Source organism: Ahaetulla prasina, chromosome 6 (assembly GCF_028640845.1).
Source record: "Ahaetulla prasina isolate Xishuangbanna chromosome 6, ASM2864084v1, whole genome shotgun sequence".
NCBI lineage: Eukaryota > Metazoa > Chordata > Lepidosauria > Squamata > Colubridae > Ahaetulla > Ahaetulla prasina.
The window spans coordinates 11,336,237-11,350,011 of NC_080544.1; the positions used below are offsets into that span (position 1 = coordinate 11,336,237).

Here is a 13,775-nt window from a genome sequence, read left to right on the forward strand (position 1 = left end):
ACCTCCAGTGATGCAGTACCCACAGCCTCTAGAGGCAAGTCGTTCCACTGGTTAATTGTTCTCATGGTCAGGAAATTTCTCCTTAGGTCTAGATTGGTTCTCTCCATCCGTTGCTTCTTGTCCTGCGTTCAAGGGCTTTGGAGAAGAGGTTGACTCTCTGTTAAGTTTGGGTATTGACGAGGCAGGAGACCAGGTTAGTGACAACAGCTCTTTAATATAGTGTGACCCAGCAAAACTCTGGAGAAAAACCTCTCCTTATATACACTTCAGCCTGAGGCTGCATCCAATCAGAAACGAGATATTTCCCGCCTAAAACTCCCGCCAAAACTTACAGTAATACATTACACTCCTTCCCTCCCAGAAGGCACTTTGCCAATATTTGCATATTACTTCTCTACGTAGTCCTGCAGGTACGTGGGGCGTCTCCTGACTCTCCCGGACCTGCGCAGTTCACTTTCTGGAGTTGAGTCGAGCTTGCCGGAGGGTCTTTTGGTTCCTCTGAGCTCCTCCTCCCGCCATCCGCCCTGGATTATTCGCCGCTCGGACCTGCTGTCCTCTAGAGGGACCGGAGGGTGTCGCTGGACCTCGCCTGACTCAGATAAGTCTCTGTTTGGTTCTTTGCTTACGCTTTCTGTTTGTTCTTGGCGCCGTCAGCTGTGGGGTTAATTAAATCATAGTCAGGGCTGTTCTCGCCTAATTCTGCCTTATCGCTCAATCTGTTTCTTAATTGATCTATGTGGCGCCCAGATTCTGCCATCGTCTAGTTCCACTAGATAAGATTTGGGGCCCGTTTGTCTATGACTATCCCCTCTTCCAGTTAGGGCCGTCGCTGTAATTATGTGCCCACACTGAGTCTCCTATGTTTAACTCTCGGATTCTATCTGGTTTTGTTTTGAACCCGTCCTGTACGTAGTTCGGTGTAGCCGGTCTAGCGGGCACCGTAGCTTCCGCCCCATTAATAGCTCGGCTGGGCTGCGGCCGGTGGCCACACAGGGGGTCCTGTGTTGACGGTTAGGAATGCGCCGATTTGTGCCTGCCAATCGCCGGGCCGCTTCGTGATAGCGCTTCTTCGCACCGACAAAACGCTCAGCAAGGCCGCTCGACGAGGGTGGAACGGCGCTGAGAGGGCATGTCGGATGCCCTCTTCAGCCAGGTACCCTTCAAATAATGCTGCGGTGAACTGTGGGCGTTATCGGACACGAGGGTGTCCGCAGTCTGCGTGGCGAAAAGGTGTTTTAGTGCTGAGATGACAGCTCCGGGTTGTGGATTTCATTAGGATGATCTCCAGCCATTTGGAGAATGCATCCACCACAATTAGAAATGTTTGGCCGTGGAAGGGCCGGCAAAATCAATGTGTATGCGGGACCAAGGGCCTTGGGGTTTCTCCCACTCCAAAACTGGGGCCGTGGGTGGTAGTGGTCTGGATTCCTGACATACTTGGCATCGGCCAACCCTGTCACTGATTTCCCTGTCCATTAGGGGCCACCAGACATAGCTCCTAGCCAAACCCTTCATCCTCACAATTCCTGGGTGACCCTCATGCAGGAGTTCCAGAACTTTTTCTCAGCTTCTCTGGAACTACCACCCTATCCCCCAGAGCAGGCACCCCTTGCACAGACAATTCTTTTCTTTACAAATTCCTTGAAACGTCGCCCGGGCAGCTGGCCATCCCTTTGAACCCAACTGATTACAGTCCTTAAAACAACGTCCCGGTAGGAGGCCCGAGCCACTTCCTGCGATGTGACTGGCCCAGAGTCCAAAGAGTCAATTAGTAGAACGGTGTGCCCGGGTGGGTCCTCGATTTCCCGGCAATGGGCATCTGCTCAATGCGTCCGCATGCCCCAGCTCCTTTCCAGGCCGATGCTGCAGCTTGTAGGAGTATGCGGTCAAAAAATAGTCCATCTGGTCAGTCTAGGTGAGAGTGCTACTGGCGTTGGGCGGTCGCCAGCCAGTAACCCCAATAGCGGTCTGTGATCAGTGACAATTTCAAATCTCTCCCAAAACGATTCGTGAAATTTTTCACCCTGACACTATTGTAGAGCCTCCCTATCTAGCTGGCTGTAATTCCTCTCAGCCGGGACATCGTTCGTGAATAGAACGCTATAGGGGCTTCAGTGCCGTTTGGGAGTCTGTGGCTAAGTACAGCTCCTACTCCATAGGGGACGATCACAAACCAATACTAACGGCAGTCTGTTGTTGTATTGTATTAACAGGCTATCGCTTGATAGCAAACTTTTACTGCCTCAAATGCCCTATTCTCTGACTTCCCCACGACCAAGCAGTGTTTTTCCAAGCAATTTATGCAGCGGTTCAGCAACGGTTGCCTTGTCTTTTAAAAACACGGCGTAAAAGTTTACCAGACCCAGGAAAGCCTGGAGTTCTGTCTTGTTTTTGGGTGCTGGGGCTCTTTATCGCCTTGACTTTGCTCTCAGTGGGGTGAATCCTTTTTGTCTATTCTATAGCCCAAAATTCAACAGATTCGACCCCTATCTGACACTTGCTTGCTTTGACTTTTAATCCTGCCGACCTAAAATGGCCAAAACTTTCCTTAATCGCTTCCCCAGTTCTCTTAAATCTTCCCTGATACCAACACATCATCGAATAGGGTACGACTCCGGTAACCCTTGTAGGAGCCGCTCCATCAAATTTTGAATAGCCCGGGCCACACTCACCCGTACTGTAACCGGGTGCACTTAAAGGCACCCCGCTGCGTTACAATGGTCTGGGCCTCAGCTGTGCTAGCATCTACGGGTAGCTGTTGGTACGCTTGTGCCAAGTCTAATTTGGCGAAAACTTGTCCGTGCCCTACTGGGTGCAATAAGTGTTGCACTACTGGAACTGGGTAGGCGCTTTTGCAATGCTTTGTTCAAGGTAGCCTTGTAATCAGCGCAAATTCTTATGGACCCGTCTGGTTTTATAGGGGTGACGATTGGCGTCTCCCATTTGGCATGGTCAACTGGCACTAGTATCCCCTGGCTGACTAATTTATCTAACTCTTTGTCGATTTTAGGTTTGAGTGCAAAAGGGACCCTCCTTGCCTTTAACCTAATGGGAGCTATTTGGGGGTCTAAATTGAAGGAGATAGGGGTCCCTTGTACTTGCCTAAACGGTCCTCGAATACGCCTGCGAATTCCTCCAGTAGGGCGTTTTGCAGGTTGCATCCGCTCCGTGGACGCCAGTCACCCCATTCCCAACGCCTGAACCAGTCTAGCCCCAGCAAGCTTGGCAAGGTTCCTCGACTAACGTGATGGGCAGGGTCTTTTCGTATGTCCCGTACTTGACCTCGACGGTCGTTGTCCCTCGAACAGGGATGCGGTTGCCCTGGTAATCCTGCACCCGGAGCCGTTGTTTCTGTAGCTTGCGCTTTGCGATGTGCGGCAAGGCTTTCACAAAAGTGTCCCAGGACATGATTGTGATAGCTGATCCTGTGTCTACTTCCAGTCGGCACGGTACGCCTTCAATTGTCGGGTTTGTGAAGATCTTTTCTTCGATGCGGGTAGCTGCGTGGTCTATGGTAACAGTCATTCGGTTTGACTGCGCTCTTTCTTTCCTGGCCAATCGCTGGTCGCCTCGCCGATCTCGCGCTCTGATTGGCTGGTTTGAAATTTCGGAATGTGGGGTTTGCATCTCTGACTCAGAGCCGCTCTGATTGGCCGATTTGAATTTTCGGCGGAAGGTTGGGGTGCTCGGCAGACTTGAGCCAGGTGCCCTTCCTTTCACACCGCCGCAAATGGCGCCCTGAACTTACATCTTTGGCGCTGATGTCGCCCGCAACTTCCGCATTCCTCCGGTCTTCCTTGTCGATTTTCCGTGTAGTGGACTTCTTCCTCCTCTTCGCTGGTTGACTCACGATAGGTTTCTTCGTGGTGGACTGTGCTCGGCTTTGCGCCCGCCATCGGCGTGAGTCGCTTTGTAAGGTGTCTGCTGCATGGTTGACATCTCATGGGCTCTGGCTTCGTCCAGAGCGTTTACAATGTCAGGTTGCTCTTGGCTAGCAACCGTCTCCTCAAACGGATGTCTCTGACCCCCGTATAAGTTGTTCCAGCAGCTCTTCGTCCAGATCGCGGTACTGCAATGCTTGGAGGCTTGTCTCAGGGCTGCCATGTAGTCGCTGATAGACTCGCCTTCTTGTTGCCTGCGCCCCAAACTCGCACTCACGAACGATTTGGACGGGCTGGTGCGAGTGATTCTTCAGGAGGGTCTGAAGGGTCTGCCACGATACGGAGTGTAGCGGTGTTGGCTCGCTAGGGCTTCTGCGACGGCGATGACTGCTGACCCACAGTGGCTTATGAAGTAAGCCCGTTTGCGGTTGTCGGAGACTCCTGTAGCTCGCTTGCCTCCAGGAAACTTTCAAACGGGTCATATATTCCCCATGTCTCCTGGGCAGGGTCAAACGGAGTGGGTGGCGTGTAGCCGGTCATCGCTGCATTCGCTATCACCTTGCTGGGTTTGATTCTCGTAGTGAGTTCAGCTCTGTTCTGGTGCTCTGCCTCAAGATCCCACCTTCGTCGCCAATGTTAAGTTTGGGTATTGACGAGGCAGGAGACCAGGTTAGTGACAACAGCTCTTTAATATAGTGTGACCCAGCAAAACTCTGGAGAAAAACCTCTCCTTATATACACTTCAGCCTGAGGCTGCATCCAATCAGAAACGAGATATTTCCCGCCTAAAACTCCCGCCAAAACTTACAGTAATACATTACACTCTCTATTCCATCAGGATGTTGGCGTGCACATTGGATCATGGGGAGGAGATCTGAGCTTTCTATAGATTTCTGTGTTTCTAGGTTGGTTTTGGGCTTGATAGTGTCCGGGTAGCCTTATGGCCTTTCTTTGGGTCAAGGTTGCCCTCTCTTGATGATAGCATCACTAATTTGCTCCATTGCTTGGTGAAATATATGCGCTAGCTGGTTCCTTCTTTCATTTTCATGTCCAAATCCTTCTGCAGGTAAGCCATCCCAGATCGTGACTTTGAAAAATAATCATAGCTGGGGTAAGCGCTGCTTCCTTTAAGCAGAGCAATGGGATTCATTTGCATAATAATTTACTGAAGACCTCCCAGTGCTCTGCAGTGTCTCCCCAGAAAAAGTGATAAGGGTTACCATGGAAACCTTCAAGAGTAGCTTCAACCTGAACTAACCCAAGCAGAAAACTTCAGATTTGCTTACTTAATCTACATGTACTATTTGCAATGATTGAAAATCAAATCTAGTCTGTGGACAAGGAGTCCATAATTAAACATTGGCCTAACATGACTGTATTACCTGGTTTTATAGGGTGCAGGATGAAATTATTACCCTTGGCAAATCAACAATAAACAAATCAGGCCAAAATGCACCAAGAATAATGATGTTTTGCAGCCTCCGCTTCAGGATGCAGTTCTATTTTCATTGGGCTGCTTTTTGTCACAGGAGCACCAACGGTTTATTTATTAAATGTATTTATTTATTTATTTATCCAATTTACCAGCCACGTCTTACCTCAGGGTGATTCTGGGCGCCTTACAATAACAGTTGCGAGATTCCATCCCAAAGGTTATTATTTTTCACTTCAGGAAGGACACTAAGTTTTCTATTATTTAGTTATCACATTTCTCTAGCTGTTCATTTCACGAGGGTCATTCTGAGTGGGGTGCAGTGAAATAATGGAGACTATAGATAGCCAGTTGGAGTATTGGGCTAGAAACGGTGAGTTCCAGTCCTCCTTTAGACACGGAAGATGGCTGGGCCTGTCCCTCTCTCTCAGCCCAACCCGTTGCAGGGTTGTTATGTGAGAAAAATTAGGAGACATAACTTGAATTATTTTGAGTGGTCCAAAATAAAGAGAGAATATGTCTCTCTTTATGTCTACTAAAAAAATAATACAGTCATGTTAGGCCAATGTTTAATTATGGACTCCTTGTCCACAGACTAGATTTGATTTTCAATCATTGCAAATAGTACATGTAGATTAAGTAAGCAAATCTGAAGTTTTCTGCTTGGGTTAGTTCAGGTTGAAGCTACTCTTGAAGGTTTCCATGGTAACCCTTATCACTTTTTCTGGGGAGACACTGCAGAGCACTGGGAGGTCTTCAGAGACCTGTACTAGGGATTCGAACCGCTGAACTGCCAACCTGCCTGATCAACAAGCTCAGTATCTTAGCCACCTAGTCAGCAGGAGGCCCTATTCCATTCCAGACAAGTGGCTGTCCAGTCTCTTCGTGGAAACCTCCAGTGATGCAGTACCCACAACCTCTAGAGGCAAGTCGTTCCACTGGTTAATTGTTCTCATGGTCAGGAAATTTCTCCTTAGGTCTAGATTGGTTCTCTCCATCCGTTGCTTCTTGTCCTGCGTTCAAGGGCTTTGGAGAAGAGGTTGACTCTCTATTCCATCAGGATGTTGGCGTGCACATTGGATCATGGGGAGGAGATCTGAGCTTTCTATAGATTTCTGTGTTTCTAGGTTGGTTTTGGGCTTGATAGTGTCCGGGTAGCCTTATGGCCTTTCTTTGGGTCAAGGTTGCCCTCTCTTGATGATAGCATCACTAATTTGCTCCATTGCTTGGTGAAATATATGCGCTAGCTGGTTCCTTCTTTCATTTTCATGTCCAAATCCTTCTGCAGGTAAGCCATCCCAGATCGTGACTTTGAAAAATAATCATAGCTGGGGTAAGCGCTGCTTCCTTTAAGCAGAGCAATGGGATTCATTTGCATAATAATTTACTGAAGACCTCCCAGTGCTCTGCAGTGTCTCCCCAGAAAAAGTGATAAGGGTTACCATGGAAACCTCCAAGAGTAGCTTCAACCTGAACTAACCCAAGCAGAAAACTTCAGATTTGCTTACTTAATCTACATGTACTATTTGCAATGATTGAAAATCAAATCTAGTCTGTGGACAAGGAGTCCATAATTAAACATTGGCCTAACATGACTGTATTATTTTTTTAGTAGACATAAAGAGAGACATATTCTCTCTTTATTTTGGACCACTCAAAATAATTCAAGTTATGTCTCCTAATTTTTCTCACATAACAACCCTGCAACGGGTTGGGCTGAGAGAGAGGGACAGGCCCAGCCATCTTCCGTGTCTAAAGGAGGACTGGAACTCACCGTTTCTAGCCCAATACTTTAACCACTACTCCAACTGGCTATCCATTATTTATTAGTCTCCATTATTTCACTGCACCCCACTCAGAATGACCCTCGTGAAATGAACAGCTAGAGAAATGTGATAACTAAATAATAGAAAACTTAGTGTCCTTCCTGAAGTGAAAAATAATAACCTTTGGGATGGAATCTCGCAACTGTTATTGTAAGGCGCCCAGAATCACCCTGAGGTAAGACGTGGCTGGTAAATTGGATAAATAAATAAATAAATACATTTAATAAATAAACCGTTGGTGCTCCTGTGACAAAAAGCAGCCCAATGAAAATAGAACTGCATCCTGAAGCGGAGGCTGCAAAACATCATTATTCTTGGTGCATTTTGGCCTGATTTGTTTATTGTTGATTTGCCAAGGGTAATAATTTCATCCTGCACCCTATAAAACCAGGTGATACAGTGCTTTGGGTTCAGTCTTGAAAAGGTGCTTCAGAGTGTGGGAAAGTTATTTAGCACTTGACTGTGTTACTTTAGCACTGATGATGCTACCTAGATTGGTAATGAAATGTCTGCAAGAAAACCATCAAGCACAAAGAGCACCAATGACACTTTAGTCTCTTTCTTTTCCTTCCTTCCTTCCATCCTTCCTTCCTTCCTTTTTTCTTTCTTTTTCTTTCTCCTCTTCCTCCCCTTCTCCTCCTTCTCCTTCCCTCCTCCTCCTCCTCCTCCTCCACTCTGCAAAACCCACTCCTTACTAACACTGATGATGTTACCAAGTTTGGTAATAAAATATGTGCAAGAAAACCACCAAGGTCAGAGAGCAGCGAGGATCCCACTGTGTCACTTTAAAGTAGATGCATTATTTCCTAGAATCGTGCAGGAATCCTGATGGAAAGGAATTTGGGTGAGGAGGCCATTGCACGTGGGAATGAAGGTCTTGTTTATGGACAGAGACTGCACGAGAAGTGGAGCAATGCTCTTTCACACCACCAGATCCACATGTTAAATTTTACACACAAAATATGGATATCTCAGAAATGGTGGGATCTCGTATTTCTGATACCCTTAACCTGCAAGTTTTCATCCGAGAATACCAAGGTAATTCTTAGGGAGAGACTATTGCAAGGACAATTTAATTTGTTATTTCTCTGAGGAAAGAACTCTGAGCCATAGATCATTTTCAAAAAAGAATTGATTTGATCAGCTGAGAGGGCAGACTTCCCAAATAGAAGCAGGTCAAACATTTGGTATTTATTTATTTTATTTATTTATTTTATTTGATTTTTATACCGCCCTTCTCCCGAAGGACTCAGGGCGGTGTACAGGCATAATAAAAAACCGGCAATACAATATACAGATTTAAAATACGATTTAAAAAACTTATTTAAATTAGTCCAATGATTAAAATTTACCATACTAAAACCCCGTTTAAAATTAATAAATTTAAGATTAAAATCCCGATTTAAGCCAGCACCGATGGATAAAAAGGTGAGTCTTGAGTTCATGACTAAATGTCCAAGGTCAGGTATTTGGCGAAACCCGGGGAAGCTTGCTCCAGAGTGGGAGCCCCACAGAGAAGGCCCTTCCTGGGGCCGCCAGCCGACATTGTTTGGCGGACGGCACCCTGAGAAGTCCCTCTGTGGGAGCGCACGGTCGGTGGGAGGCGATGGTAACAGCAGGCGGTCCTGTAAGTACCCAGGTCCTAAGCCATGGAGCGCTTTAAAGGTCATGACCAACACCTTAAAGTGCACCCGAAGGCCACAGGCAGCCAGTGCAGTCTGCGAGGAGCGGTGTTACATGGGAGCTACGTAGCTCCCTCTATCACCCGCGCAGCTGCATTCTGACTAACTGAAGCCTCCGAGCGCACTTCAGGGGAGCCCCATGTAGAGAGCATTACAGTAATCCAAGCGAGGTAACGACATGAGTGACTGTGCATAAGGCATCCTGATCAAGGAAGGCGCAACTGCAACCAGGCGAACCTGGTGGAAGGCCCTCCTGGAGACGGCCAAATGGTCTTCAAACGACAGCCGATCATTCAGAAGGACACCCAAGTTGCGCACCCTATCCTTTGGGGCCAGTAACTCGCCTCCAACAGCCAGCCACGGCTGCAGCTGACTGAATCGTGCCGGCATCCACAGCCACTCCGGCCTTGGAGGATTAAGCTTGAGCCTGTTTCTCCCCATCCAGACCCGACAGCCTCCAAACACCGGACAGCACTTCAACAACTTCATTGGGGTGGTCCGGGTGAAAAGTACAGCTGGGTGTCGCCAGCGCACTGCTGGTATCTCACCCTCAAACCACTGATGATCTCACCCAACGGTTTCATGTAGATGTTGAACAGCAGGGCGAGAGATCGACCTGTGGGACCCCACAAGTGAGGCCCCTCGCGGTCGACCTCTGCCCCCTGTCAACACCGCTCGACCGGTCGGAGAGATAGGAGGAGAACCACCGATACGGTGCCTCCCACTCCCAATCCCCCAACCGCGCAGCAGGATACCATGATCGATGGTATCAACGCTGAGAGGTCTAATAGGACCAGGGCAGAGGAATATCCCCTGTCCCTGGCCCTCCAGAGATCATCCACCAATGCGACCAAAGCTGTCTCCGTGCTGTATCCGGGTCGGAAGCCGGACTGGAACGGGTCTAGATAGACATCTTCATCCAGGTGTTGGGGCAGCTGCCGCGCCACGCCCCCCCCTACAACCTCCGCAACAAAGCGAAGGTTGGAGACTGGACGATAATTAGCCAAAATAGCTGGGTCCAAAGAGGGCTTCTTAAGGAGGGGTCTCACCACCGCCTCTTTCAAGGCGGCAGGGAAAACCCCATCCAACAAAGAAGCGTTGATAATCCTCTGGAGCCAGCCTCGTGTCACCGCCTGAGTGGCCAGTACCAGCCAGGAAGGGCACGGGTCCAGTAAACATGTCGTGCCATGGAGCCTCCCCAACAACCTGTCCACGCCCTCGGAGCCACAGGGTCAAACTCATCCCAAATGTGCTCAACAAGACGTGCCTCCTCTCCTCGCTTGATCATCCCAAATTCGTCCAGACCGTCCCTCATCAGAGCGATTTTATCGAATAGATAACCACTAAACTCTTCGGCTCGTCCCTGCAAAGGGTCATCCCGCACCTCCTGATGTAGGAGAGAGCGGGTCACCCGAAACAGGGCGGCAGGGCGGTTATCTGCCGACGCAATGAGGGTGGAGGCGTAGGAGCGCCTCGCTTCCCTCATTGCCACTAGGTAGGTCCTAGTATAGGTCCTAACTAGTGACTTTTGATGCACCTTTACATGCTACTTACACACATGCACTTACAAGCTTCTTCGTTTAACAACTCTTGGAAACATTTCTTTATCTGTTTCTTTTACCATATACACGATGGTGCTTAAAAGCTGGCCCACCTGTTCGATATTTTCAATATTTCTGTATAAATCTGGACCAAAATGTGACCTGTTTTGCTCACAAGTCCTACAACTGAATAAATGAGCTCCAAATATGAGTCAAAAATATTATACAGGTCCATTTATTTATGGAGGAAAAGGATCCAAAGCCACCTATAATGCACGGCAATGAATGATGGCTTTTCCCTATAACCATTTGAACACCAATGTTAATCTGTTAGAAAGGAAAGCCTTTCATTTGCTTTAAAAGAGCAAATTCTTTCTTCTCTGTTTACTGCCTTAGCTTCTTGCAGTAGAAGTGAACACCCCTGAGAAGTTTAGTTCAACGGCTGATATTGTGATCCATCTCCTGGACACGAATGATAACATCCCCCAATTTTCATCTGAGTACTACATTGCCAAGATTCCAGAGAATTCTCCCGGGGGTTCCAATGTAGTTGCTGTAACGGTAAGTACACGTCATTCTTTCAAAGCCTTACACCTTCCTTAATAGTCAACCTATTAATGCATGATACACAGTAGATGTTAAGACCCTAGAAAGCATGCTGAGCAGAGCAATAAAGATGATAAGAAGTCTGGAGGCCAAGCCATAATTTTGAACAATCGAAGGAACTGGGTATGTCTAGACTAACAAAGAGAAGGACAAGGGATGACATGATAGCAGTCTTCCAATATTTGAGGGGCTGTCACGGAGAACCTATTCTCCTGAAGATAGGACAAGAAATAATGGATGGAAGATTATTAAAGAGAGTTCCAACCTGGAAATAAAGAGAAATTTCCTGGCAGTGAGAACAATTAATCAGTGGAACAGCTTGCCTCCAGAAGATGTGGGTGCTGCAACACTGGAAGTTTTTAAGATTGGACAGCCATTTGTCTGGAATGGTCTAGCATCTCCTGCTTGGGCAGGGGGTTGGACCAGAAGACCTCCAAGGTCCCTTCCTACCCTATCATTTTGCGTTCTGTGTTCTAACCTACTTGGTAGTGTAGCTATTTGGCATCATTTTCTTCAAAAGTGCCATCCTCTGTTATATTTATCATCTAAATCAATGGAGATAGACATTAATCAGATCCAGTACCTTCTGTATTTTAGAAGGCACAGTAATCTTCCAAAAATCTGCAAAAAGAAGCAGATACATAAAAGCAGACTCCTCCTCTTTCCCTGAGGTAGATTATAGTGACAGTTTGGGTTGGAGAAGTAGCAGAAAGAAAAGTTACTACCCCAAAATTGTTCATCCCTGAAAATATAGCCATTTTAATACCCTACACTTACATGTAAACCGATATTGAATCTTTAATATGATCTGTTCTGCAGCACGGTATGCAACAGTTTTCAGAACTGTATAATATAAATATTAATGAACTTCCCATCGTAATCATATTATTTTCTTCCTCAGGCAATTGACCCAGATTCAGGCCTCTGGGGTGAATTAAAATACTCAATTTACGGAACAGGAACAGATCTGTAAGTCTGCAATATGCCTGTTTGCAAGCATACACGCATATAAATATATACAATTTTAATATAAGCAGAATATTTTAAGGGAAAATGCAGCAATGCATATGTGAGGAGTAATAAAAGGAGAGAAAATTGCTCATCATATTCAAGCAGGATAATTTGCATTCCTATTTCTTTCCAAACTTATTCTAATTTGGGCAAGGAACAAAGAAGGAACAACGTGTTCCTGGTACCCTTTTCCTGCTCAGATCAAATGTCTATAACAAAGTCTATTATAAATCTATTACTTGAAATGAAAGAGTGAACTGCTGAAAGAGTTTTTCTGAACTGCAATCTCCAGAGTGGAGCAGATACGTAGGAGAGTCTGAAAGACATTAAATGCAAAACCTGCTAGTTCAATCCTGGAGCTAGAGCAATCAGTAAGGAATAGTCTTCACGCTTTCATTCTGTAATCGGTAGATCTGATGAACTGCATGCTTTGTGCTGCAATTATCGGTATTTCTTGCTACTATTCTGAAGGTCTCCATTTGGAGTATTGAAAGAAAGGAAAAAAACTCCTTAACGTTCAACTCAAGATATGTTCGTTGTGTGAAGATTTGCTGTACATGACATTCCTGTGACAGTGTTGCTTCCCATCAACTATCCCATCGATTAGATAGATGATAGATAGATAGATAGATAGATAGATAGATAGATAGATAGATAGATAGATAGATAGATAGATAGATAGATAGCAGACAGATAGATAGACAGACATATATAGTTACTTCGATAAATTAGATAAGTAGATAGACAGAGAAGACAGATAGACAGAGAAGGATAGGATAGGATAGGATAGGATAGGATAGGATAGGATAGGATAGGATAGGATAGGATAGGATAGGATAGGATAGGATAGGAATAATTATTCAATCCAGGATCCTACTATCTAATTGGTAACCAGATCTGAGTAGATTATGGACTAGATGGTCCCTGTGGTCCTTCCCAACTCCACCCTGTTATGAAGTTTTTCTCCTCAAGTCAGAAAACCCAGCTCTTCAACTGGGCTATCCTGTGCCTTTTCGTTTTAAAAATGGATTTTGTAGATGTTGAAAAACCTCAGTGAGTCTCAAATCTGAAAGAGTAACTTTACTGTGGTGGTTCTGAAGGTTTTGTAGAATAGGAGATTCTGTAAAAAATGATTAATCGTATGTTGTTTTGAATATGCTGAAAAATGATTAAAGGGGTATGCAACTAAATCAGTTAATAGATCATCTCTAACCTCTAATAATGTTGACAGTAGTGATTCTGAGCTATAGAATGCTCCTTTGTCTGTGTATTTGAACAGAATAAATCTGCCCCATTTCCTCCCCAGCTTTCTGATCCATCCATCTACTGGGATTATCTACACTCAGCCATGGGCCATCCTAGATGCAGAAGTCGATTCTAAGTACCATTTTTTTGTGAAGGCAGAAGATATAGAAGAAAAGCATAGTTTGGCTGAAGTCTTCATCACTGTCCTTGATGTCAATGATCATTCTCCAGAGTTCAGTGAGAACATTCAGGAAAAAACTATGATTATTGGATCCCCAGTAAAAGTTGAGGTGGGTCAAAATATGGTTGCTTTCTGAGATGTGATGGCTCATGATAATAATAAGCTTAAAAGCGGAAGTGGGGGCCACATCAGGTCTCGGGGGCTCGCCCTCGCTGTTTACGAGCGATTGCGTGCTCCGGCCCCCCAGAAATTTCCCGTGACCCGAGTGGCCAGGGTAATCGGGACCTGGGCCTCCAGCTGATGTTATGTAATGCCAGGTCCGCGGTTAATAAAGCCCCCCTGATTTCAGATCTTATTCAGGAAGGGACCG

General features: G+C 46.2%; 1 protein-coding gene across 1 annotated transcript in view; it reads left to right on the plus strand.

Moving 5' to 3' along the window:
- CDHR1 (cadherin related family member 1) overlaps positions 1 to 13,775 on the plus strand; it is a 54,793-nt gene that overhangs the window by 31,280 nt on the left and 9,738 nt on the right. Inside the window, exons 13-15 of the mRNA XM_058188020.1 lie at positions 10,759 to 10,923; positions 11,870 to 11,937; positions 13,286 to 13,514. Coding sequence (XP_058044003.1) covers positions 10,759 to 10,923; positions 11,870 to 11,937; positions 13,286 to 13,514 — 462 coding nt within the window. The remainder of the gene's footprint in view (positions 1 to 10,758; positions 10,924 to 11,869; positions 11,938 to 13,285; positions 13,515 to 13,775) is intronic.